Source organism: Seriola aureovittata, chromosome 21, assembly GCF_021018895.1.
Source record: "Seriola aureovittata isolate HTS-2021-v1 ecotype China chromosome 21, ASM2101889v1, whole genome shotgun sequence".
Lineage (NCBI taxonomy): Eukaryota > Metazoa > Chordata > Actinopteri > Carangiformes > Carangidae > Seriola > Seriola aureovittata.
Window position 1 is genome coordinate 14,212,421 of NC_079384.1, and position 27,376 is coordinate 14,239,796.

General features: G+C 42.4%; 2 protein-coding genes and 1 non-coding gene across 8 annotated transcripts; all 3 read right to left on the reverse strand.

Moving 5' to 3' along the window:
- Window positions 1–588: 588 nt before the first annotated feature.
- On the reverse strand, window positions 589–12,848 carry polr3e (polymerase (RNA) III (DNA directed) polypeptide E). The gene is made up of 21 exons (XM_056365439.1): window positions 12,710–12,848; window positions 11,778–11,891; window positions 10,947–10,997; window positions 10,718–10,795; window positions 10,498–10,613; window positions 9,765–9,847; window positions 9,326–9,433; window positions 8,924–8,973; window positions 8,703–8,822; window positions 8,427–8,512; window positions 8,041–8,085; window positions 7,847–7,938; window positions 7,318–7,438; window positions 6,862–6,943; window positions 6,688–6,747; window positions 5,947–6,104; window positions 5,715–5,776; window positions 5,154–5,611; window positions 2,976–3,053; window positions 2,215–2,337; window positions 589–2,113 (listed from the first exon to the last, which is right to left on the reverse strand). Exons 2-21 carry the CDS (start codon window positions 11,814–11,816, stop codon window positions 2,057–2,059), a joined length of 2,067 nt encoding a protein of 688 aa, XP_056221414.1. The 5' UTR covers window positions 11,817–11,891; window positions 12,710–12,848; the 3' UTR covers window positions 589–2,056.
- Window positions 12,849–13,036: 188 nt separating this feature from the next.
- On the reverse strand, window positions 13,037–13,118 carry trnal-aag (transfer RNA leucine (anticodon AAG)). Its single transcript has one exon. It is a non-coding gene; the product is annotated as a tRNA-Leu (tRNA).
- A 577-nt stretch (window positions 13,119–13,695) lies between these two features.
- eef2k (eukaryotic elongation factor 2 kinase) lies at window positions 13,696–26,647 on the reverse strand. 6 transcript variants are annotated; one of them, XM_056365434.1, is made up of 19 exons: window positions 26,473–26,647; window positions 25,788–26,041; window positions 25,086–25,145; window positions 23,616–23,716; window positions 20,290–20,350; window positions 20,169–20,206; window positions 19,221–19,392; window positions 18,214–18,363; window positions 17,978–18,110; window positions 17,733–17,860; window positions 17,367–17,589; window positions 17,192–17,256; window positions 16,672–16,749; window positions 15,977–16,042; window positions 15,271–15,402; window positions 14,940–15,128; window positions 14,739–14,863; window positions 14,387–14,565; window positions 13,696–14,256 (listed from the first exon to the last, which is right to left on the reverse strand). In XM_056365434.1, exons 2-19 carry the CDS (start codon window positions 26,031–26,033, stop codon window positions 14,147–14,149), a joined length of 2,256 nt encoding a protein of 751 aa, XP_056221409.1. In that variant the 5' UTR covers window positions 26,034–26,041; window positions 26,473–26,647; the 3' UTR covers window positions 13,696–14,146. The 6 variants fall into 6 exon arrangements, with proteins under 6 accessions (XP_056221409.1, XP_056221410.1, XP_056221408.1 ...); XM_056365435.1 differs by lacking the exon at window positions 15,977–16,042 and adding an exon at window positions 16,244–16,300 and having other exon boundaries at window positions 26,402–26,647; XM_056365433.1 differs by having other exon boundaries at window positions 26,402–26,646.
- Window positions 26,648–27,376: the final 729 nt, after the last annotated feature.

Consider the following 27,376-nt stretch of genomic DNA (forward strand, 5'->3'; position numbering starts at 1 on the left):
GCAACACCCCCGAGCCCCATGGGAAGTGGTGTTGATGCAGCAACATATAATCTATTATATTTGCGATATTTCCCGCCATATGCAATATTTTTCATTACATAAAAAAAAAAAAAAGCTGCAGTTTTGGAGTCCGACCTGATGAGTCCGACTCTGAAACATAAACTACAATAATATAATTGTGTAATATAAAAAAAAAACGCAAACAACTGAAGAATAAGATACAACAATGTAATTATATTATAACCCCTCACCCACTCACGATACTATCATATATCGCGATATTTGGGCTGGACTGTATCGAGATATTACATTTTGGATATCGCCCAAGCCGATTTAACATCATAAAAACAGTCTGTTTTGTTCTGTTGTCCTTTAAACAACAGTCTGCAGCGAACATGAGTATTACAGTCAATCTGTTCAAACAAAAAAGGACTAATAGAAAATAAAGATTTAACCTTATTAGTCGAGGGATGTACGAGGCAAAATGTCCCAGTTTCTACTGAGCTGCTGTTCAGGCACATTCGAGTCAAATCATTCTCATCTCATATCACCACCAACATCTATAATAATGACAAAACAACTCACAAGACAAGTTGACATAACAATGTTTATTGAGCAAAGTAACAAACCAATGAAAAAAAAAAAATACAACTGTCATTTTCTGATGTAGGAAATTCTAAATTTAGCCTGAAATGAAGAACACTTTCAGATTTAAGGTCTAAATGTCTTGAAGTATCTCAGTGAAACTAAGCGTTATTGTTCCTGTAATTCATCATATGAGTGGGTGGGAGTTTGTCCTGAATGCCTTGAGAGGCAGAGGCACTTTAGATGGAGGCTCAAGATAGCAGCACATGGCCATAAACCAATGTATCCATAGCAACAAACTCCCCCCATCACCCAGACGACGGTCCAGTGTTTGTACTGGGCCAATATCCAGTCCATAGACACCATTCATCCATTCCACTATGTTTGTACGACAATCCCAACAGATTTATGACAAAACTTTATTCCAAGTTGCATCTTTATTGGCTCTCGTCAAAATCAGTCACTCAAGTTTCTCTCACATAGGAAAACCATTTGAAACTCTGTACATTCAACCAGGAAAAACAAAACCTCAACATCATGCTTTTAATCCACTTCTTCTCAAATGTTTGACTAAATAATACAGAAATGTGGGAAAAGCCACATTTGATGTAGCAGCGTCCAGGTCCATGATTGCCAAAAACAAAGTGATTTCAGTTGAACAACATGAGAATAAGTCATGAGGGACTTTTTGCAGATTTTTTGCATAATTTTTTTTCCCTTTTGTTTCACATTTGTCGACTCAGGAGTTTGGCAACGTTTCCCCCCCTATTTGCTTTAATTTTTATTAAGCACATCACTTCATCCATCTTTAAAGCTCTCCCCTTTCATTTGTGGATTAAGGGTGGAATAAATACTCTGTTCAGTTGATATTCTTTAACCGAGTCAGTTAATGGATAAAAAAATAAAAAAAATAAAATCAGGTTTAAGGTTTTTTTTTTTTTTAACCACAAGGCATTAAACAATGTTTGCTTTGTTGATAATACAGTAAAACGTGTTTTCTCTGGCAAAATTTAATTAAGTTAAATGAAAGCACTCTGAGCCACGGTTGCTTTCCATAGTAAACACCACCCTGATCTGGGAAAAGTTTAATTCAAAAATAATCAAACATGAGGTCATAAATCCAGAAATCTACTGATAAACTGTATATGTATCTTGCCATTTCTTCATTTTTTTCCTAATATTCATATTTCCCCCTCAGATTCTCCAGCTGTCAGTGTGAGTATGTGAGGAGTTTCTATCCTCCGTGCAGCATCAGAGTGCTCACGTTAACGTCAGAGATGCTTCAGTTGAAACGGGAAAAGCTTCGTGTTCTGAGCAGAGCAGACGGCTGACATCTTTGTCCTCCAGTCGCCCGCCCTCAGAGCTGGGGCGAGCTGTGATTGGCTCTCATCTCTCTTGACTGCCCTCCCACTGGACACTCAGGAGAGGATTTGATTGGCTGACGGTGACCGCAGGAGGTAGGATCTCAGTGTCAGGACTGTATCGTTCCCTTGAGGTACCACATCCCTGCGTGGCTGCTGCAGCACTCCTGGAACAACAGAGAGAGACGTTAGATCAGTGGAGAGAGAGAAAAAAATAAAATTTAAAAGTTCCTTAAAAAAGGTGCAAGTTAAGTTTCGTCACTCTCACCTTGAGCAGCCGGTCGATGTCCGCTTTATTGACGTCTCCAAACTCCTGTGCCAGTCTGGCTTGTATCATGTTCCTCCTGACCCGGTAGTTCTTTGAGAACAGGTCGAACAGCAGCCGACGGTGCTGCAGGAGCAAACACATCAAACAATTCATTTAAAAAGGGATAGTGCAGCATTTTGGAAATCAGGTAATTGTTTCCCTGACTACAGTAGGAAGAGAAGATCGATACATCTCTCGTGCGCTTGTTGAATTCGAAGCTAGAGGCAGCAGGAGATGAGATTTAGCTTAGCATAAAGACTGGAAAGGGGAAACAGCTAGCCTAGCGTGTCTGAAGATAACAAAAGTTGCCTATCAGCACATATAAAGCTCACCGATTAACACGTTAGATTTTGTTTATTGAATCCTCAAACCAAAGTGTTATTGTTACTCCCAGATGTGAAGAAATACAAATGACCCCCCTTCCACTCGTGTAAAACCACAACAAACAAACTAGTGACCTTTAGAGGCACTGAACTCAACCGTCTGCTGTCTGTAGCTTTATATTGTGCATACGTATGCAAGATAAAGAGCAAATAAGCATACATCACAAAATGTCATACAACACAGGTCAAAGATGAGCTCTCGTGGCTCTCATGTGGTTTCTGAAATTCATGAGAAATTCACTGATCGCTGAAGTGATGTGTGGCTTGTGGTGCCTTTCAGCTGCAAGTACAGAGAGACGAGAAGGATGTTGTGACAAAAGTGATGCTATCAGTGTTTACCTTGTCGAAATCCTCTCCAGTTTCCCACAAACCAAACACCTTCTGTTCGTCGGGGGCTGCTGTGCTCTGAGCGGGAAACTACAATCAGAAGGAAGGAGCAAAGTTAGAAAAGTGACTGACCTCAGCAGTCAAACCAAAAGGTTGTTTAGACTGGCAGAACTGTGTTTATGATAAACACAATAAAGCACGCATGTTCATCAAAACCTTGATCCAAGCGTGCAAAAGCCATTTTATTCAACAGTTCACAAATTAGAACTAAATGGAAACTAGTTTCCTTTGTCTCAGACACTTATTTGGATCTCTTGTCGAAGAGTCAAAACAAGAGCAGGCCGACCACCAGAAGGATCAACATTGAGCAGCCCAAACCCTCCAGAAACAACCCACTGACTCAAAACTGATCTAAGAACTGTCAGACACCCAGACAATATTAATACAGTGACATAAACAACAAGTCACCTGATTCCAGATCTGCCTGCGTTTGCAAACAACCTGTCGGATTAACCCCCGCCTCGGCAGTAATGAGCTTTGCTCTGAGGCCAATAATCTGTTGCATAATAAAGATGGCGGCCAGCCATTCCCTCCCCCACAGTGGTTGAAATCCTCTCACGTCAGGGATACACATGGTATAAGACCTAAGTCCAGGACAGGGCTGGTCCTGGCAGGAGACCTGGCTGCTTGATGAAACAGGAGGATGTGGCACGGACCACGCTACTCCACACCCTGCGAGCAAACACCGCACAAAGACAGCCGATTAAAAGTCGACTGATAACAGACCACATCTAACTATATTAATCCTCCGAACAGCAGCCTTAGTCCAAACACAGAGCACAAACACACAGAGCACACAAAAAACACACACACACACAAAAAACACACACACACACACACACACACACACACACACACACACACACACACACACACACACACACAGGTATCAGGTGCTTGTTGGAATTTGAGTGGAACCTGAGAACCACTTCTGCATTACTTCAGTGCACCTGCTCCTTTACAGGCAACAAAGCTCGCAAGTAAAACAACCGTTAATGTCGTTATTTCGTGAGAAAACTGATAGCAGTGTTTGAGCTGCTAGAGAGAAAACCACCTTATGCAGCACCCACCCAGTTTGACCCCGACACAGACCAGAGTTTTAGCAGCTCCTCATCCAAGACAAAGGGGACAGTAATCTCTGCGTTTCAAAAAAAAAAAAAACCTGACGTGCAGGTGAAACAGGGGATCACTTCATTCTACTTCCTGCTCAGATGTGGTCTCTGAGTCCATCTCAGCAAAAAAACAAAAAACAAAAGCCCCAACAACAGATGTTTGACACTGGGGTATATCTGAGCCATTACCACATCTCAGTTATGTTCTGCTCAACATTTCAGTGACTTTGCTGCATGTACTCAACAGTGGATGTGGTCACTGGTATTGTTGTGCGTGTCTCACTTCTTCCTGTTGTGTTGCACGATCTGTGCACTGACTGGTACATGCCCATTTTGTTGCACTAGTCAGTTTGGTAACCTGCTGTCCCGTGTTTGTATAACTTTATCTGTCGTTTCATGAGAATTAGCCATCTGCCTGGCACATTTACAGAGAAGCTGATTAATGTGCACCGTCTGTGTAAATTCAAAAAAAAAAAAAAAAGAGATGATCAGGCAGAGAACAGAAGCAAATTGGCACAAGAATTTCTTCATCGACTTTCCAGAATATGTGGTATATTACAATGTACTGCAACATTTTATCTATATTCCCCAACTCCAGCTACACATTTTACGTGCCTTGTATTAATATGTTTCATTAAGCTAAAGCCACCGTTTACTGGCCGAGTGTCAAGACAGAGGAAGCTGTGGCTGCTGTGAAAACTTAAACTTCTTGTTTCCTGCCTCAAAGCACAACTAAATGCTGTGCAGAGTTTTGATGCCTGATAATCCTTGAACCGCGATTTCCAGGTGTTTGCTTAGTCACCTTATCATCGACACCTTTTGCAACACACCCGCAACAATGTTTTGCCAGACCACTGCCAGTCTGAACACAGCCTTAACAGAGTGTGCATTTCACTGTTTAGGCTCATAGAGACAAAGACTGAGAGAAGGGAGGAAACTAGATGCATCCAGTGTGAAGGATTTCGATTGAATCCTTCATTTTGACCATAAAAAGGCGAAGTCCTGCCCGAATACTCACAGGCACCATTATCTGTTTGCAGTGGCAGAGCAGTATGGCGTCCTGTAGCATGTGGTCCGAGATGGAGTGAAAGACGCTCCGTCCCGCCGGTATGGAAGCCAGGTGGAGGTTAAACAGCCTCTTTAGCTCGTTCAGCGTCAGTACAAAATGCTTCCTGAAAGTCTTTATCACAAACTCCTGCAGCTCCGGGGACGCCGTGTTGCCGTTAGTGTGATCGAAGCCGGGGGAGGTGGCACTGGGGTACCCGTTTACAGAGCCATTGGGGATGCAGGAGGAGGAGGAGGGGTGGCAGGAAGTGTCCATAGGCTCGTCTTCCTTGTCGCTGACGGGTTCCTGTTTGATGTGGAAACCGCCTCCTGCCCTTTTGGCGTCCAGGTCCTTCTGAAGGGACGACTGGTTTTCTTGTGCTCGCTCCTGAGCCATCTTCAGACGCTGCTCTCCGCTGACATGGACAGGCTCTACAACACAGACATCATCTCCAGTAAGATTCATCTCTGCTGAACGTTTAATGTGTTATTTATTATCAACAGTTGGCCGTTACAAATACAAGGTGATACACACCAGGCTGAGGGGAATTCTTTGGCATGAAGTCTTCTTTAGAGAAGTTAAACACCTTTTCCAACCTTTGAAAAAGAGACAAGAGATTGGCACAAATAAAACCTGATTAACAATCAACCATCCTCCAAGAGAAACATTTACTAGCACTTCTATGATTGAAATAATACTCCAGTGAGATAGTAGAGCTTCTTCAGTTAAAACACATTATGCCCCTGCTTCTCTGAGTGTAACCTACTTGCTCTGGATGCCGAGCCACAGCATGTGTTGCCTGTGGGCAACATCTGGGTGCTTCTTAATGAAGTCTACATCAGTAGGCAACAGGAACTCCCAGCCCCGGTTGATCCGAGGTGTTGCCACATGCTCCAAGAACTCCTTCACATCCTCTGGAGGAAGCTGACGGAGACAGAAGGAAGGACTTGTTTAGTCCCGTTTCCCTGAATGAACCATAGCAACTGCTGCCTCCGGGCGACAGGAGCAAGCTAGAGCAAGTGTTCAAAGACACTCCTGCTCCACGAAGCTGCTCTGCCTCTGAACAACCCATGACTTTATTCTGTACCTGCTTTTTTTCTGTAAAATGAATCAGAGGAATACACTTGAAGAATAACCAACCAGTTGCACCTTCAGGCACAAATGAACAATCCAGTCTAAGAAACGAGTGATATTACCAAAGGGAAATTATGACACCTCCGCAAATAACATCCTTGGATGTGCTGTATGTTACTGTATGTATGTCACACCCCATGGGACTAATTTGCCATGAAATGAGCGCTGAAGGCAGTACGTATTCTGAGGTCGTGTACCTTAAAACAGTTCCAGTTTTACTCTGCTACTTCCAGGTTATTAACACTCCAGACACAACAAAGATTTAAACACTCACATGCTAATGGGGTTTCTTGATTAAGATTCACAGTTAAGAAAATTCTCTCTCATGCCATCTTTGGGTAAACTTGGTATTTTGGTCATGTGTGATCCTTACCTTGATGATGGCTGCAATCTCCTTTCTCATCACAGAGCGCTCCAGAGTGAACCTCCACATCTAAAAAAAAAAAAAAAGGAACCAACAGCTGAGTCAAAACTAAACTGGCCTAAAATCTTGGGCCTTAAAGATTGGTTTAACTTGGAGTAGTGCCATGACGTGGCAGCAACTCACCACAAAGTCTCTGCCACGACAGAGCACTTCAGCAGGGACACCACTGTGAGGACTGCAGGTGTTTTTAGGATACAGGACATCACTAAGAAAAAAAAAAACACACACACACACACACACACACACACACACACACACACACACACACACACACACACACACACACACACACACACACACACACACACACAGAAACATCACTCAGCTGCCAGACCAGTGTTTAATGTGGAAAATATTAAATTATAAATAACACAGACTCTCTCCCTGAAGGCTGCGACGGCCTCTTGTGGGTTCTGTCAGGTCTAACTTTAAATCCTTATTTTAATCTATACATTTCAAATGTGATATTAGTCCTTACAATAAAATCGGTCTGCACTGGAACAATGGGTACACTCTTCATATTGAATTTCCACACACAAGGGGGAAGGATTCTGTTAAATAAAAGCTGCTTGGACTCACCTCTTGACAACCCAGTTCCCCTGAACCAGCAGCGCCACCTGTTGGATGCAGCGCAACACTGAGGTCGAGTCTGTGCCGGAGGCGAGGAGGCCCATCAGGTTAGCGAACGGCATCACCTTGACTGGAGATGAGATGAGAGAAGATGTCAGAGGAAGGAAGGGCAGTCATCGATCTTAAAATTGAATCGCTGTAAATCTGATGCAGTTCAAAGAAAACTGACAGAGGGTGACTACTAGCAAAAGCCATGACCAAGCAACAGATCTGTCATTTAAATGCCACCACATAACATCTGAGTGCATCCGACATTACATTCATTTGTTCTGTAGCCGAGGAAGAAGTTTTAAACAGTTTCACAAAGGTCTGATATCATTACTGATGCTCCGTCACCCCCGTCTGGCTCAAACAAAAACTGCATGTGAAAATGGAATAGATTTTCTGTTTTAACAATCAAAAAGAATACATATAATATTGTCTCTCCATTGCCCCAAAACAGTTTCCTTTCTTGACCAGTTTACATATGTAAACCCACCATTCTTCATCAGGGTCTTCACTTGCTCTCCCAGCGGCAGAGTACGCAGCTGAGCCATGGACAGCACATTACTGGGACCAACAGGCTTCACACTAAAAGTCCGAAAAAAAAAGAGATGACGGTAATGATTCATTTCTGGAACAGTCAACCAGTTTAACATCTACGATTCCCACAGAAGATTGAGGAATGCTTACACTTTTTCCTCTGTGAGGGGGGGCATCAGCATCGCCAGGTACTCCCTGAGAAACAATACGGGAAATAAGTCAGAGAGAGCAGTGAGCAGGTAAGGAGGAAAGCTTCAGGAATTACATAAAGACATGGGAACTAGTAGTCCATAGTCTTAGTAGAAGATCATTACTTTTGAAAAGTGCATCTACATCATCCACCATTGACCAAACACATGCAACAATTTGGACATTTATTCCTAATATTGGAGACTGAATATTACACATTGAATACTGGACGACCAGGGAAGACAATAATGGCTTTTGCATTACCAAATCAAAAGAATACGGCACAGACTGCAACTACCATCATACTCCCAACTCCAAGTCAAAGTAATGAAATGCATTATACTCACTTAGGAGTTTTGACCAGCTCAGAGTTCTCTGAGGCGTCCACCGACTGACAGAACATATACTGCCTTTCATGCTCTGAGCGACCGTCCTGAGTTTAGGTGACATGGCAAAGACAAAAATGATGAGACAAGACATGAAAACATAGTGAGAACCAGTGACCATTAAATTCGCCACACTATAGAATAACATATCATCACATGGCGCATGTATTGTGGTGAATTGTAATCAGATGTGCAAGGTGTCAGCTGACAGTGCTGCACCCTATCAATACCCCATACCTTGACACTGTGGTAGTGCAGGTGAACCCAGGGCTCCTCCGCCTGCTTCTTCTGGAGGAACTCATAGGACTGGATCCTCCTCTGCCGGGCCTGCTCCGACTCAGGACGAGCAAACCTCACCTGGAGTGAAAAAGTGGCGGGAAATTGATCAGTTATGGGTTTTCTTGAGCACCTGAAGTCCGGGTGATCGTGAGTTCACGTGTGTGTGGACGAGTTCTCACTGTGATGGCCTTGGCTTCTTCCTCAGCCTCATCCTGGGAAGAGTCTCCACCTGCAGACAGAAGACTGTGGTCATATAACAGTCTTCATATCCGACTAGATCTGGTAACAAGGTTTTAAGAGACACTTTTCAAAGCTGATGAAAGCATCAAGCTTTAAAGCTGTATTTTAAATAAATAAATAAATAAATAAATAAGGTGCTGAAACACAAACATGTGAACTCTGCTGTTGGAGCTTAGGCTTGCAACTTTCCATTGTTTTCATTGTCAATTATTCTGGCAATTATTGCCTTGATTACTCGATTCATTTTGTCTGTAAACTGACAGAAAGAGTGCAATGCAATATCTTTAAATGGCTTGATTTGTCTGAACAACTTTGTTCAGATTAAAAACAAACAAACACACCTTCATTGGCTGCCTCCCTCTCTCTGGTTTTGTTGTCAGCCTTGTCCAGGTAAGAGAAGCTGGGTCTCATCTGGAGGATTCCCGTCAGAGGTGTGACGTGAAGCTCACCTATTGACATCAATAATAGAACATTCAGAAACCAAACCCTGGTTTTGATCAGTGATAATGCAGCAGTGGATGATTGTGGACTCATGTTTATGTGTCATACAGTCCAGCGTATTGACATATTTGGTTACCTTCAAGATAAAGATGGTAAAATTGTGGTAACTTAACACTAAAAGATAAGAAAATGTAAGACTGATAAAGATTCACATGGACTCTGTGAACATATAAGTGACCTTTGTGTATTTACAAGAAGCAGAAGCAGCAAAGTCAGAACAACCAAAACAGAAGCATGGTGCTACAGTGGACTACAGAACCACTGGTTATTGGATCAGACCTTTGCGAAACACAGCAGCAGCATATCTGGAGGTGTTGGTAGTGGCTTGGATGGAGGAGAAGGTCTGTTTGTCCATCATTTTCCTGGAAAAGAAAAGTGAACAGTTTAATGACTCAGCTTCATTTCTAAAGAAAAGTCAACTAAAACTTCACTTGCAGTTTGCAGCCGCTCATCGAGGGATAATTTGACATTTCGCGAAATTCGCTAAGTTGCATTCTTGTTGAGAATTAAATGAGAAGATTGATATCACTCTCACATTGTCAGTTCACAGGATACAAATCTACAGCTGGGAGAAGGTTAGCTTAGCTTGGCAATAAGACTGAAAACACGGAGAAGCAGCTAGCCTGGCTCTGTCTAAAGGTAACAAAATCCACATACCAAGATCTATAAAGCTCACTACTTAACACGTTATGTTTTGTTTGTTTGATTCGCACAAAAAGTGGCGTACAAGCAACAATTTGCCGGGTTATGTGCCAGACTATTTCTTGGCTATGACAATCAACCAGTCAGCCAAGAAATAATTTACCTGCTTCCAGTCTTAATTCTAAGCTTTCTTAGCAGCTGCTACCTGTAACTTCATATTTAATGAACAGATACGAGAGTGGTATTGATCTTTTCATGTAACTCTCTGCCAGAAAGTGTAGATGATAACAGTTCCTACATGCGAGTGGTAATAAGAGCAGACAGACAGCAACACATTAAGATCTTAGCTGAGGTTTGACAGTAGACGTACACTGAATAGGTGTTGGTTTCGTCATAAGCCGTCCCATCCACATTCAGAGCTATTTGCTCTCCCTTACTGCGACAGTAGTTTGGACTCATTGTGTTGATGGCCATTTCCAACTCCACCTGTATTGTGATTAGTGCAAAAACATTACAAACACTTTCAGATGAATAAACATTCTTGTTTTCTATACTGATGGGTTGTAAAGTAAGAAAATAGACTTTTGTACCCTTTGTTGCTTGGGTTTGATTTTAGCCGTTAAGTGGTTGACATCATCATAGGTCATGGTGGCTGGTCGGACAGGGTACTGTATCAGAAAGACAATGAAGCTGATTAAGTGACTCATGACATGTAAATGAATCACAGCACAGATTAAAAGAATCAGGACTATTTTAGGAATCTGTTCATAAAAGGAAGATGTACTCATCAGCATTAAGTCCAACAAAGAAAAACCTTACCTGGAAAAGATACAGCTTGTCTGCGAGGCTTTTTGCAAGGTACACATCAATCTACAGGAAACAGAAACATTGATCAAAAGCTGCTCTGACTACACAAACCAGTTTGAGGAACTGGTAAATGTTCCCATTCAACCTTTCCTAAAAAGCCATTGGCTTGACTTTTTAGAGATGTCCGCGATTGTTTCTGATGCTGTTTGAATGTGCTTGTGTGAGTGTGAGACTAACTGTGTTTTGTTGTGTGTCCTATCTCTTGCCCTATTTCTTTTGCTGTACGCAAACCTCTCTTGCCAAAGATCTTGATCTCATTAAAATGACCTGATTGGATAAAGGGTATAAATAGTTCTCAAAATATTTTCCCATCTCTTACTTTCATTTACTCCTCAGCAGCAATCCCTGGCCTCATGCTACCCTACATTGAAATTCTCCCAGTGCAGTGTGGTATACAGATATTAAAATATGGAAAAGGAGAGCACTGGTATATGTTTATGAATCAGCAGATACCCCGAGTTGAAGAATTATATTTATCAGTGCATCGCTACCTATAATCATAAGTAATGCATTTGCTGGGGACTATTTTTAGACGTGGATTAATATATACTTTATGAGCGTTTCCAGTTCCAGATAAAATACAGTGTCTGTGTTCATAAGGATGAACACCTACTGAAATAGTGTGTATATAGTCATTGGTGTGTTTAAAACAGTCAACAAAGGGGGGCTACAGCACAGAGGAATAAGCTTTCAGCCATATGGGCAACACTTGTTAGCAGGACAAATTCAGTATGAATTAAACTATCAGCAGCTTTATCCTTTAACTTCAGCCTATGGACATACCTCTTCTATAATGGGGTCATCGTCATCCCCACTGGCCATATTGAAGTGAGCAGAGCGAGGAGGGGAGAGGAGATGAAACAGGAGGGGAGCGGCAGCAGATCTACAAGATCCAACCTGGAAACAAAGAAGCACTAGGTTACAGGGTTTTATTGTGCAGACACGCACTCCCATCATTCAACCAAGTTGCTCCACCCAGACTGGTAACAGAGAAAATAGGTGACAAGCAGCTGGAGCACTAACAAGAACAATGTGATTCAGGATACCAAGGTTACATCAAAGTTCTATATCATTTTGTCAGGGTATTTCAGGGTGTGAGTGTTAAGGAAAACTGTATCTGTATGAAACCTGCCCATACAGTGAACCAGTAAAACCACATAATGAACAGAAAGACCATGATCATGCAGCCTGTCAAGTGGTGCTACCACATACAGCCAGGTAAAACTCACATGATGTAACACACTGTAATCCATGTTAAATGACTGCCCTTCATACAAACACTTTGAAACAGACACTGAAATACCTAAGACATAAAACAGCAATGTCAGACTGTTATAAAACTTTTGACAAGCTATTATTATTTAAAAAAGCACAAGTTTCTGGCTACGTTAGCTGCATTAGCAAGCTAGCATCAAACCATCCAGCCACTTGTCACAGGCCTGCGCCACACTGTGGGTTACATTTTCATTCTTTTACAAAAACATACTTCTGTAAAAGGAAGCAGGACAAAGAGCAGCAAGCTCAACATTTCCCTTTCGTGTAAACAAACGTATAAGTAACAAAACTAGCTAACAGGCTGCAAACTAGCCTAGCCAGGCAACTTTAGCCTAGCATTAGCAAGGCTAGCCAGTCAAAATAAGACACAGTCAGTCATCGGGGCCTGGTTTAACCCGTCTTTTCTCCTAGACGGCATCCAGCACAGATTTAGCTCTCACCTGCACACTTCACTGTACAGTTTTAGCTATCTCATCCGTGTGAGGACAGTCCAGAAATGCGGTGCGCACAGGATGAGACGTCTAGCTAACGCAGCTGAAGTCTGCTGGTGTCGGTACCATGTTGACTCTGCTCCACACAGACACGTGGGGAGGAGCCCGGGCCCATGATGCACAGCGACTCCACTGTACCGTTATCATTTCCATTAATTTCCACAGGATTAAAACTATTATAAAAATCACAATGGCGTTTCATTTATGTGTGTACATTGTGTGAATTCTGGTGTGAATTCTGTCAACATGTGTGGAGTACATTAAATGAAAAGAGTTTGGCAGCGGTGGGATTCGAACCCACGCCCCCGAAGAGACTGGAGCCTTAATCCAGCGCCTTAGACCGCTCGGCCACGCTACCACTGTGACACCTCGTGGACCACCAATAAATTTTATAATAAAGATATACACAGGCTTTTGACTGTTGGTTCTATATTTCATCCCGCTCGCGCGGGGGGTGATCTGTGTCTTTTTGTGTTCACAGCCACTACATCTAAAGTCTACGTGGGCTGAACTGTGGATGACTTTTAACTGCTTTAACATCTGTTCCTCAAACCCAAACACCAGCTAAACTCTGTGTATTTATTTAAAGCCCGTTTTAGAATGTGTACTTATGTTTACATACTCCATTAAACGGTTAGATCCAAGTTAAAACCTATGAAACATTTTTTTATAACAGGCATCAATTTTCTACATTTTCTACATTAATATAAACTCGAGATTGGAGAGAATATCAAAGACAGCTCACTTCAGTTTTAGCTAATGAGGTATTTGCTTTTCAGTTTCATACCATCTGTATATTGCAAGAGTATAAGTTTAGAAAAATGGGAAAAAATAAAATATATCAAATAAAGCAGGTTTTTTGTAATACACAGTAATGTGTATGGCCCGGTTACACACCTTTAATACCACCTCAACAGGAAGGAATAATGACAGTGTTTACCCATAAAAAGCAATCTTTATTTTACAGTTTTATACTCCAAGCACTTCTTTACAAACATTCTTCCAACATAAGTGTGTTAACAAAGTAAGTAAACTATTTTCTTTGTTTTGATTCTTCAGGCCTTCTCTTACATGCAGCAACAGTCACTTAGCCAGAAGGTAATCAGAAACAGGAAATTAAAGAAAAAGAGTCAGGAGGACAGGAGGATCAGAAACCTGGAGATCTAAGCCTGAACCTGGAAGGTTGAACACACACATGCACGCGCACACGCACATCTATAGCACCAAAAGCAAAAATTCATTCAATATTCTGTAATAAAAAAATATGTAAACAGTAACCATTAGGATACAAACATGTCGTATCCTGAATGTGTAAAAATGAGCTTGACTTTCAGTCAACCACATCAACTTCTGTAGCATTTTCAAGATGCAAGTGTGTGTCGGGGATTACTCCTCCATCAGCGCCCAGGCCTCTTCAGCTTTCATGTAGTACTGGTTAGCCAACCTGCCTTTCATGGCGGCCATGGCATCTTCTGCTGCTTCTGTAAACAGATCACCTGTAGGGGGAGGGAGGGGGGATATGAGAGGTGAGGACCGAGGCAGCCAAAGCCTGATTTCAGTGCAGTATTCTCTGTATAGTCGTATAATCAGCACAGTGAGGTCTGTTTAGCCGGCGTGGAGTCGAACCTGCTCTCTGTGGGTCTGCGGTGAGGTTCTGGCCTCCCACTTGGTACATCTCTGCCTCTCTGGACAGCAGCAGGTAACGGGGCTCATCCTGCGTCCCATCAAACTCTCCCCCCTCGTCATAGTCCGTCATGTTCAACGCAGTGTCGTACCAGTGAATGGCTTCTCCCCAATCCTGCTTTCTGGTCAATTTGAAGATAAGAAGCAAGATTTCACAAATCTACACAAAACCCTTCAGCTTCATAATTATCCTGTCCTAAAAATCCCACCAGGGGGCAGTATTATCATGACTGTTGGACCAGGACTCATCATCTTTATAACAGAAACATGTTTGTCTGCTTCAACCTTCACTGACCTGTCAGCTGACAGACTGACCCCCGTATCAAAGGCTCTGGCCACTATAATCATAGAGGATCTGTCACCAGCCTCAGCAGCCAGCAGAAGATACTTGAAACCTTTCATCCTGTTTCCTGCATTATCCTGCCAACGACACAAAAATGTCAGAAAACAAGGGTTCGGCTGAAGAATAAAATTCTAAATACAAAGTGCGTGGTACCTCCAGCTCCATGTCTGGCAGTATGTGATGAGGCAGCTGCAGATAGCACTGTCCCAAGGCAACAATAGCCTCCAGCTCCCCACACAGGGCGGCTCTCTCCAGGTGGAACATGGCCGAGTCCTGATCCCACTGCTCGTCCTTCTCGCAGAAACGACCCGCTTCATGGTACCGCACCATCGCCAGGTGGACCTGGGAGGAGATCCGGAATAATTTCAACACATGAAACTGCTTTCTTAAAAAAAAAACTAAAAAAAACAGCGTCCTGCAGCAACAGCTGGATTCAGATTGAGCTGGTGATTATGAAAAAGTCCAAAATGTTGTGTTTTCTTACCTTTCCGAGGATTGACTGGCCAATCTTCTTCTGCATCAGAGCGTTGAGTCGCTCCACCTCAGTGGCCACACATGATGGTCGGTGGACGTGAGCGCGAGACGAATGGTAGAAGCTCCACTTCTCTTCTGTCAGCTGGGTAGAAACAGACCGACAGAGACCCAAGACGGAGGAAGTAACTGCCCGTTCTTCACCACAGTGATCACAAAACAAATCATATGATGAAATAAAAAAATAAAAAAATAAAAAAATCACACGCCACTCTCAGGAGTGTACCCATCCAGAAACGTCTGCTTTAATCTCATCTAGCACAGATCAGCCTTGCGCTCGGAGCTGGAGGAGTACACCCCTGCTCGCTCAACACTCAGTGGATGCAAAATCTTGTAAAGCATAGGAACCCATGCGCACACACAAAGCTATCATGGCGGGAATCATGAGCAAGATGGCAGAGCTGGCGAAACAGAGGTAGATGGTCTTTCTCTGTATTTTTACTCCCCCCCCCCCACTGTTTTTATTCATTAAACTGAACAAAAGAGCAGAGTTGACATAGAAGCAGCGGCAGCTTGTGCACTGAGTTGCTCAAATCTTAAACTTGAGATTCGTGCTTGATGCATTTTTTGGCAAAGCTAAAGCTTTGGAGCAATAAGACTGCACAGCGCCGCACGGGGGGAGGACGCGTGGCTTTACGAGCCTCCATGCATGTAATCACCCATTCGTTGTCAGGAGTGGCTGAATATAGGTTTGCAGAGACTCTTGGAGGAGCTACCATCTTCCTCTAGTGAGGGAAGACAAAGAGCAGGAGGAGCTGGATTAGAAGGAGGGTGAGGAACTTATTTCACCGTTAATGAAGTGGTGAGGGGATGAGAGGGGAAAAGACAAAGTGAAGACAGAATGAGGAAATATTAGAGCAAGAGTTATTTGATTATGATTGAGGTGAGGATGACGCTCGCACACTGATGTCTCTATGTTTGTTTACCCGTCTGACACTGTCCTCATCCGACTCGGAATAATGTCTGTGGTATCGATGATGGGCCTACGTGATGATACAACATGCATTATTGAACCTACTGTCAGAACATCTAACAGCTGTAAACTTCATGTGGAGAAGAGGAAAGGTTGACAGACCAACAGCTACTCAGACGACTGACAGACAAAGAAGAGTGAACCGCATACAGCAACAAAAAAAGTCTTTCATGTCAGTGTCAGTGAGTGTTAAACATGGATTTGTTTAAGATAATGTGTCAGAGTATGTGTACAAATGTGTCACTCTTTCTTCTTTAAAGGTCAGCTCAGGAAGGTGTGTGTGAGCTGTTCATGTCAATAAGGAAGAGCTTTCTCTGTCCATTTCAGACTGACTGCTAGAAAATATCCTGCAAAACAGTCCAGGAAATTGTCTGACGTTACCCCATCAACATGGTCACTTGGATCGCCCTCACTCCTCCTCTCGCTGGGGTATCCGCTGTCTCCGCCGCTGTCGGATTCCTACAGACAGAAATTTAAAAAATAAATAAAAACTTCAATGACCAGCATCGCGGTTGTCTGCCTCCTCCACTCAGACTAGTTTCAGGTTACATCCCTTCACCGAGATATCCACGAGACGGACAACCCGAAAACAATATGTGTGATGAAAACCGCTACATAGAAAGGTTATTACAGAATGTAAATACAATGAATAGCTATTATTAGAAAAATGTGCCATAAATATGATCAAAAATGGGGTTTGATTTCAAGAAAATTTTAAGGATTACAACTTTAAATAACAGACAATGAAGGCTCCAACACATTTTCATCTTATTTTAGACATTTTATCTTTAAAATAGATTAAAATCTGGTGTAAATGGAAAAAAAAAAAGACTAACAACTTCGTTCAAACACTGAACTCTTGGATGTAGTTTCCTGATTTGACTACAATACAAATACTCACCTTGTGTTCACCTGTGTTGTTATTGTCGAGTCTCTCTTGTTCATACATCCCAGCAAAAGATAAACCTGGTAAAATAAGATAAGAAAAAACTATTTACATTGTGGACACCACGCTTAACTACATGAAACATCCCATTATAATGGCGCAGCAGGTAGTAATGTGTTCACGCACGTACCAATGGGCGACTTGCCCATGGATCCATGTGCGGCTGGCGGGGAGCAGTGGAAGATGAGAGGCGAGCAGGGGTCGATCGACTCCACGTCGCTCATGCTCTCGTCTGCAGAAGAAGTCTCAGACAGGCGGGACAACAGCGGAGGTGCCCGGCTTCCCGACATGGTGCGAACACGAGGGGAACCGCAAATCTCCTCGCAGCCCCTCAGCACCGTCTCGGCCGACTTCTGAAATAAAAACAGGATGAAATCTGCTTGAAGAAATTGCAGCAGTAGGTGAGGGAGCGAGCAGAATATGCCGAAGATAACAGGGAAATAAACTTCCCAATCATATTCCTATTCCTTGCATATTATGGAAATGTTCAAATTACGAGCAGTTTGTTGGTGCAGTCCAGCTGGGAATTCTCCGGAGGCGAGAGGTCAAAAGGCGTCATGCCCATACTCTTGCATATCTTGTTACACATGTGGGAGTGGAAGAACAGCGCCATGCCTCGCACACCTGGAACACAGGTATGATGGAGAAGCTATATATCCTTCAGGTTCAACACTCGTTCAATAATTCCTAACCAAGCTTCGCAAAAACAAGCCGACTAAAAGGTGTGAGGCAGAGTCAAACCTAGATTTCCGTCCCCAAAGTCAGTCCCTTTCTCTGTGTGAATCTGAGGGTCGGTGTAGAGATCTCCCACACCCTGGATGTCCACCACGATCAGCTGGTGTCCTGACCGCTCGAAGGTGAAGTGGCTGAAAGCCTGAGGGGAAACAACAGGGGAAATAAATGACTGTTAAGTGACTAGAGGAGAACAGATTAATGTGTAACAAGATCCCAAGGGGGGGGGGGGGGGCGTCGCTCACCTGCGGGGTGAGCCTGATGTTGTCGTCCCTCACGAAGCCAGAGTTGGAGTTGTACTTGATGTACTTGCCCTCGATGTAATGTTCCAGGTGGAAGAAAGGTTTGCCAGGTCTGTCTGTCATCTCCACCACACACATCTGCATGATGTCCACCTGAGGTTTACAAACAGACGCACAACAGTCGCTCACTCACAAATCACTCCAGGGCCCCAATGAAGGGCTGCAGGACCCATGGTTACACGCTCTACATGTCACCATGTGGGGAAGCTGAGCTAAAAGACCGTGCGAGAAATAAGATGAAGATACATATGTCAAGATAAACAAGGACAAAATATACATGTCACAATTATTAAATCATACGGTCCCATTTTTTTTTACAGACAGTGATATTACGCTGATACATCCCTTTGATAATGATCTAATTACAGTTTTTGGTGGGAAGTTATGGTAACACCCAATTCTTCAGTCTTAATGATGAAACGCAGACACTAATTAAATTGTCTCTCAATATATAATGACATTTTTTTTAAATATCTGTGTATATGTACATTTATTATAGACTATACTACTATACAGTACAACATGATTAATATGCATAAAAATCCCACCTAAATAATGTTAGACAGACATTTAAGAACAGATTTGACTTGAATTTGACGGAGGTTTGGTCAGAGGAACAAGTAAATTAGCTTTAGGTGCACATCTGGCTGCAGGAATCTGGCTCCTGTATCTCCTGATGTTTAATCAGTAAGTGCTTTTGATGCAGATCCAATCTAATCTAAGTAGAGCTGAAACGATTAGTCAATCAATCTATAAAATGATGTAATTGAAAAAAATTGTTTCCATTGTCCAGCCATGGACTCTGAAAGCTATCCATATTGTGTGTGTATATATATATATAAATATATATATATATATATATATATATATATATATATATATATATATATATATATTATCCATATTTATCCATATTGTCTGGTCCCATCAATATAATGTTTGTCCTGTACCTGTTTGGGAGGTCGGTGGCGGTTGTACTCCTCCCCCCAGAGTTTGGCCTCCATCTGCAGCCTAACGTCCTCCAAGTAAACATTCCTGTCCACCGTCTCCATGTAACGCTTCGCTACGTAGTTAGAGGCCGACTTCCAGTTGTTGCTGTGCGAGAAATTAGACAACTTCTTGCTGGAGGGAGAGGAAACAAGAGTTAGATGTTGCAGCAGCATTTGAATTACATTTAGATTTATGCACAGTAGATAGCTGACATTGGCCTGACAGCTGGAAAACTTTATTAAAATACGCATCTAAAGCCATTTTTGATTGTAGCATCAACTGGAACTGATCTCCCAAAGTGACCCTGGGTCAGAATGAAAAACTGCTCCACAGCCACTTATGTACAAATCAAACAGGAAAAACATACTCTACCATATCATACTATGTTTTTTTAGGACCTAACATGTTTGGGCTTGTAGGGAGTGGGGGGGGCTCTCCATTACATTTCCCACATAACTGAGGATTTAGCATTAACAATTAGACTATTCTCCCTTTTCTGGTTCATTCTGCAACGTCACGCGGAAGCAAAAACAGAGCGGAGCAGCGTTCACAACATAGGCTCAGATTCTATTTTACTCCATACAGAAAAAATCCAGGGAAGCAGTGCTGAGAAAATAAAGTTAAAAATAAAGCCCCAGTGCCATCATGGAAGATTTTGTCGCTCTGGTTCAGGCTGATATTCTCAGTACCATCTTTGGCTCTGAAAACGTTTTATTCGTCAGCAGCTATTCTCTTGAGTCGGAGCAAGAAATGTGAGGAATGTGGACCTGCACCGCTTATAGATTACGACCTAAGAGCACCACACTCCTCTCTCGCTTTGTTTACACTGAGACCACAACAGCCTCCGTTACTAGAACTTAAGGGCATTAACCTCTAGATAAAAGTGAAGAAAAATAGTTCCAACTTACGCTCTGAAGCACTCCCTCATCGCCCCTTTCCCAAACGGCTGTGAGAAAGCAGAGCAAATATCAAGAGATAAGAAACTGCAAGTCTCCCTTGTGAAAATGTGCCTTTTAAAACAGGTAATACCTGAGCAGCCATCTTGATGTGGATCTGGTCTTGAGCCCACTCTCCTGTGACGGCGTTGTATCTGTGAAAAGGAACTGAATTCAGTCAAAATGAACAGTTATACTGATTATGCTCGCTCAAATATCACTCTCTGAAAACGATGAACGCTTTCTTCAATCCTCCTCATATGGAATCTAAATTATCACGTGGAAAGTTCGGTTTTTAGCCTCGCTAGCAGATGGAAATGACGGCCTGTAGAGTGGTCGGTCTGCAACTTTGGTTCTTTGGAAGAAATTTTTTGTTCAACCGTTCATAATCCCCAGAGGATGAATTTCACTGACTTTGGTGATCCTCTCACTTTTCCGAGGTTTTTTTGAGTGGAATGTCTCAACAGCTACTGGACGGACTGTCATGACATTTGGTGCAGACATTCATGTCTCTCTCACGATGAATTGTAAGGTGGTTAATAGGGCTGAACAATTAATAGAAATATTATCGAAATCGCAATATGGTCAAGTGCAATATCCAAACTGCAGGGGTTGCAATTTTTTTTTGATAAAGGTCTAGTGTGTCACAACATACCATAAATGAAGCACTGTGGTGCTGCTGAGGTGCCCCAGCCAACAAATCATATTCTCCAGAGGTAAAAGAACATGCTTGTATGGTACACGCTCTAGCAAGAAAAAATGACATCATCATTTGATTCATTTTCTTATATTTATTTATTTAAAATACTTTTTTTTTTTTTTTTTTTTATTTAAGACGAAATGCAAAACTGACCATTCCAGCTGAAATCTGGACTCATATCACAACTGCAATATCTGCCAAAATAATCACAATATGACTTTCTTTCTTTTTTTTGCATATCGGCCACAGTGGTTCCGACTTTTCATCTACCAACATCATCTGATCGAGATAAATTTAAATTGAGCACACAGTGCCTGGCATGTTGATGTCCTTCCAAAATCATCATGTGAGCATTGTCACTGAGAGCATGTCAGCATGTAGCTCAAAGCCTGAGCGCAGCCTCGCAGGGCTGCCAGCATTACTGTAGACTGTAAGTTTTGTTTTATTCTGAAAGGACAGGTAAACACCTGAGAGAGAAACAGACCCTCGACACAACATCAGCTTCTTAAATGTGAGAATGTGTTGCTTACGTTTGTCTTACGACACTGTAAATTGAATACCGCCCCTTTTTCTCTGTTTTCTTAGCTGCGGCTCAGCTCCATCTACATTAAGTCTACCGCAGCTGTGAGTGGCTGTGAGGCTGTCCATGTGTGGGGCAGTGTTACATCCCAGAGCAGACTGCGTGGGGAGAAAGTGTCACTTGATTTCGTTTTTTTTTTTTAGCACCTGTTACAGTACAAATCACTCACACCGACCCGTCCACAACACTGAACTGGCTGCACCTCAAAGGCCTCAATTGTCACACGGTCAATAAAAAAAAAAAAAAAGCACATCAAGTTAGCCAAGTTACTCTTTGCCCTCTGTGAGGGAGTTTGCCTGTCAACAGCCTATTATCAATCCTTATCATGGAGGCACATTAAACATCTAGTTTCCGCTGTATGAGAAATCATTGAGGAGAGAAGAATGAAAAAAAAGAGGGTGTGTGTGTTTTCAGCAGTGTCTCCTGTTTCCAAAGAAAAGCAATTTAGTCCACACTTTTTTTTTTTCCTTCTTCTTTTGTTGTTGTAAGGACTGAAGGTTAGAGGGATGAATGTAGTCAGGCAAGAACACATACACTCAATATGGTGATACAAATGAGGTGTACACACACTGTACGTCTGGGTCAGTGTGTCTGTTTGGCTTGGCAGGGTGTGTGTCCTGAGTTAATGAATACTGCATGAACCGTAGCTGCAGCTGCAAGTCTTCACAGCTGAAACCTGAGTGCTTTAAACTAGAAACAAGCTCCCTACTCCCCGTTCCAAAATAAAGTCTTTTTCTGCCAACGGACTGTTTCAAGCAGCGGGAACACAGTGTACCATGGCTTTCATTCCAGCAAGTTCATACTATAGGGGGCATCAGAGAAGGAAAGAGGAGTGAGGTTACATGTGGGTAAAATTAGCACATGAAGAAGGAACGCGAGGGCAAATCCCAGCTCCTGCCAAGTCCCAGCTCTGTGTGTTATGTAACAAGCCTAACACTAAAACACACACACAAATACACACACACAAGCAGACAAAAGAATTCACTTTCCTCCTGCTTCTTTTTGCCCACACCCAGTTCAGTTGAGAGTTGCAGCCCACGCCTGTGAACTCTGCAAGAGCTGTGTACGTTTATGTAGCCGACACGCTGGCAATAATAACCTGGGGGGACACTGACAGTATCGCATGATAAGAAGAACTGGATGGGCCGGGGGGGCGAACCATCAATGCTTCATGTGCCCATTGAAAAGGCCAGTAATGTTTGTCAACAGATAAGAATAGCACCACTGACCGAGATATGAGCCAACTGTGAAGCCTGCTGCCACATCAATGAGAGTTCAAGAACAATGCAGGCTAATATCAGTCAGGGAACCGCTCACTGTTGACTAAATATCTTGATACCTTGAAGCTCCTCTTATCAATATGTTTACGTTAAAAATGGGTCATATGACTGCTTGTAATGTGAAAGCGGTTGTCTGTGATGACAAACCCAGAAAGAATGATCACCTGACTCTGCAGCTCTGCGATGCATTTCAGCGTCTCTTGGCTCTTTGTTCACACTGAATGTTTTGTTTTGTCTTACTATTCACATTAGCATTGTTTTCAGCTGCGGTGGCACAGCTCTGTTAAGCCCACACCCTCAGGACCTGGTGGTGACCAACATGAAGCTAAAAGGAGAGTGAATATTTGAACTTGTATATGTTGGTCACAAAAATAACTTTACATGAAATGTTAATCTTGATCTGTGTCTGCTGAATGTGCAAATAAGCAAGTGGTTGCTAGCACATCAGCTTTATAAACTGGTGTTCGCACGTGGCTAAAATATCAACTAATGCAGCTTTAATTCAAATTTAAAGCTCATGTAAAATGGGAATTATCACCTTCAACTGCCTGAAAATGTTTTTTTTTTTTAAAAAGCATTAAATCCAATTAAATTATTGATCTGTAGTAATATAATTGTTTTTGGCACTTTATCAGCCTGTGGGATATTATTTGAGGATTTTGCTTAATGTGGTTTTTGTGACCACACCGCATCACCCCATGCAACAGCAGACCTTTTTCCCCAGCAGAGACGTTGACTTGTCATGTTAGCACAACTTGTTGGAACTGAGCCACTGCTAATAAAAATTAGTTTCAAAATGTCTGCTGGGGAAAAAAGTCAATTACCGCTGTTGATTCACAGTCACACAGGGTTTTTCATACCTGTAGCGAACGCAGGGTTCAGTCTCGATGTCCTCCAGATGAAACTCTGCCCAGGGGTCGGGCCTGGCTTTGGCCTTTTCGATTGCTTTTTTCCATGCGTCCTGTAACGATAAAGCAACACGTCTTATTTGCTTGCAGTGTTTGTTTTTAATGCAAAAAAAAATCAGGGAACACTTTGGTTTCCAAAACAGGTTAACCAGAATACGCTGAAAATAAAAAAAATAAAATAAATAGGTGAAACTGTTCAATGCAAAAAAAAAAAAAAAGTGCTTTTTCTGCACAACAACACTTTCAGCCTCTAAGTGTCGAAACTGTGCTCGCTAATGGAGCAAATTACATTTCACTGATTCTGCACTGGACAGCTTCCTCTCATTCCTCAAAGTATTTGCTTTTAATCACCCAGGGACACACCAATGTAAACTAGAGCCTCAGGATGACACATCTTTAGTTTATAACTGTTGTGACTTCATGCAAATCAGGAAGTAAGGAAGGCGGAGGAGAAACGAAGAAAAACTAATAATGTTAAAAGCACAAAGCAGGAAGGAAGCGCACAATCATTAAAATAACATGAAAATCACACTTACAAAACAACTGATCGTTGGATTTTTAGTATGAGGGAGGCCGCTACCTTAAAATGAATGTGATCACCACGGGATGTTTCATGGGCATCTGCAGTTATTGCCATTTTCAAAAAATATCTTTCCTAGTAGAACCCATAAATCAAGCGTGACTAGTAATCTAAACCTGCTAAAGTAACCCAAGCCCTGACCCACCCTATACTGCACAGCGGCACGTCTTCCTCGTCACTGTCCGGAGCAGGCATTCTAGATATGTTTATATTTAGAGCGAAGGATTTACATGAAGAGAAGTGTCGTGTTTTTTAACTGATAGGGTGTCACGTCTGTTTGTGAGGAGGAGCAGACGACACATCTCACGTCAGGCCTCATTCACCTGGAGGTGAAACATTACAGCCTGGTCACAAGGCTAAAGGGTTGAATGGTGAAGCCTGGTGTGGTGCACGACCATGCTGCGTGAATACACGCAGATTTTTGATAATCTTCTAAAACTCATTTTAAAGCAGCTGCATCTGTGATAAAAAAAAACAAAACAAAACAAAAAAAGCTTTTTGAAACCAAAGCTCTTGCAGAAAAATGACATTTTTTGTTTTGTGAAACAACAATGTAACATTCCTGGTGATCGTTAGTGACAATTAATAAATTCTTCTGTAAGGGAATACATTCTGGAGGAAGGGAAGGTGCATTGATTAGGATGCACATAACAGCTTCAGCACAAAGAGAGTCATGGGAAGTGAGAATAGGTGGAAAGTATGTTGCTGGAAAAACAAAAAGACATTCCAGTTCAGTGAAGGAAAAGGAGAGTAAATTATAGAGTAGAGGGGGGAGAAAGGAGGCGTAGATGGTCGCTGGTGAAGAGGGAGAGAAGAAAGATATAATTTGATCTGTGACATACCCGTGCGCTCTGAGACAAAACATGGTACGGCCGAGGTTCTGCCACCGTTTCTGTTTCATTCTATGTAGAAAGGTGGAGAGAACGCACGGCTTTTCATCAGCAAAACAAATGAAACATAGTTATTTCAAACAGAATTAAATGAAGCTAGAATCTTAGAACAACAACTCTAAACGCCATTCGTCCCTGCAGTTGGCTCGTGCACAGTGGCTCTGCTAAAGAGCGGTGTACCCTGAATCCAGCCACTTGCATAATGCTCCCTCTCTCTCTCTCTCTCTCTCTCTCTGCTGGTCTGGAGAAAGCCAGACTCGTGTTTACATGCAATGTAATCACATGAGGTGGAACATCTTTCTTTGGTACTTCCTGTTCTTGTCAGAGGTGGCTGACTAGCTTCCCACTTCAGTAAACAGAAATTCACATACATACAAATAGCTTACATGCTGTTTTTGTGTGTGCAGACACACACAGACCGTCTCTCCTTATAGGGCAAACAGCTGTTCTCACAGCATATAACAGAAGTAGAGTGTTTGTGACGGTGCTTAACCACAACATACTGCCCACAAAGTGGTTTTACTTTATACTACGCATCACTACACAGTCCTCCAGTGATAGATTTCAACATTTGCAAATACCGTTCACCTCACTATACATTTGGCTGTCATCTTGCATCATGTTGCCGGGGCAACATGACAGCTCACAGCTCACCTTGTACACAAAGTTGTTCTTAGGAAGAGAGTTTGACAGCTGCCGAGTGTAAACCAGATTCTTCAGGTAGTGGCAGATGTCTCTTGCGGAGTCGTCCAGGATTGGGCAGATGAAATCCTCGTCATCATCATCACTGGCGTTGGCATCACTTAGGGAGGATGTCCGCTGGCTGGGGACGTTTCGTTGGAAGGGGGGTCTCTTGGCGCTGCCTTCCTCCTCCATGGTAAACATCAGGTCGTCCTCCATGATGTCTGCTGTTTTGTTGACAAGAGAGGAGACATAGTGTGAGTGGAAAGAAGAGACACATAAAGACAGCAGCTCATTACATCTGTTATTCAGTATCTGTAAGCACCAATCTGTTCAGCTGCAGTGAAATGCAGTGTGTTTACACAGCTTTAAAGTAACAGCTGGCTGGTGGAGAGGAAATACAAGCACAATACATTAAGTTCCTGAGCTCCTGTTGGTACAATGTGCTCCCATAGAAATCAGCAGCAACCCTGGCTGTAGTATATCATGTTGCAGCATGCTGCAATATTATTTCCCACAGAAGTATTAGCTTCAGTTTGATCTATTGTGACCTGCTGTTAAATGCACATACTAAATAAACAACCAACCTTATATCCTGCAGCACAGAGACACTTTAAAACACTTTATCTTGACAGACTGTGACAGTGTACCCAGTCACCTCGGTCTTCTTCCGCCTCTCAGTTTCGGTTATACACGGACAGAATCGCAGCAGCTTTAGTTTAAGTCTCTTCCCAGGACAAACAAGATCAAACAGTGTAGGTCCTGGTGCTCCAACGTGTCCTGACGATCCGGGGACGTGCCTGGCAGTGACCTGTAATTCTTGTTACCGTCCACCAAAGCGACGTGAGCATTCAGCACGTATCACTATGTTCTCTGAAAGCCACGCCCCTGCCTCCTGCTGCCTTCAAAACTGTCGGAAATATAATACTTACCTGAATGGACAGTTTGTCGGATGCAAAGATTTAACTGCACTGTTAAATCAAAGTTATTTCATGAGTATTGCAAAAGTTGAGGAAACAAGTACAATAAACTTCATATATTAAGTCAAAATGACATTTCAGTTTCAAGTCATTTTGTATCAAAGTCAGTACAAAAGCAACACTCTAGCCTGCTCGCAGTCTCTTTGTTAAATACATGGTTTTGGACTGAATTCAATACTAACCCTCATTCTGGTTAGCACTGTTATGAAAAGAAACAACCATGACTTAATTTAACCCACTAAAGTCACAGATCAAGTCATCATGAGTGGGTTCACCAACATACAAAAGAAGAAGACTCTCTGAAACGTTTTTACTTAACAATGTTAACAATGTTTAAAATGTTCAAGTTCTGAAGCGGCCTGAAAATAAGTAAAAAAGTAAGTTGAAATAACTCGAAACTACCAGAACTATTTATATTGAGCTAAGGAGATTTGATTGATTCCACTGAATTCCTGAATCATGTTTTACAGTGCACGCCGTTTTAATGAATTATGTGAAGCACTTTGCCTTTGTGTATGAAATGTGAAATGACCTTCCAAAGATGTATCTAAAACAATATAAATAAATACAAACAAACATAAA

Bases quoted from the DNA above. Each gene is read 5' to 3' on its own strand.
- polr3e (XM_056365439.1), bottom strand. From the start codon at position 11,816: ATGGCCAGTGGGGATGACGATGACCCCATTATAGAAGAG. The intron at 8,086-8,426 runs GTGAGTATAATG...ATTGTTTCTCAG, and splicing joins GAGCTGGTCAAAACTCCTAA to GGAGTACCTGGCGATGCTGA. The intron at 6,105-6,687 runs GTAAGGATCACA...TGTCTCCGTCAG, and splicing joins AGATTGCAGCCATCATCAAG to CTTCCTCCAGAGGATGTGAA.
- eef2k (XM_056365434.1), bottom strand. From the start codon at position 26,033: ATGGAGGACGACCTGATGTTTACCATGGAGGAGGAAGGCAGCGCCAAG. The intron at 20,351-23,615 runs GTATGAAAAACC...TCCTTTTCACAG, and splicing joins GAACCCTGCGTTCGCTACAG to ATACAACGCCGTCACAGGAG. The intron at 14,257-14,386 runs GTTCGACTCCAC...CTCCCCCTACAG, and splicing joins CGCAGACCCACAGAGAGCAG to GTGATCTGTTTACAGAAGCA.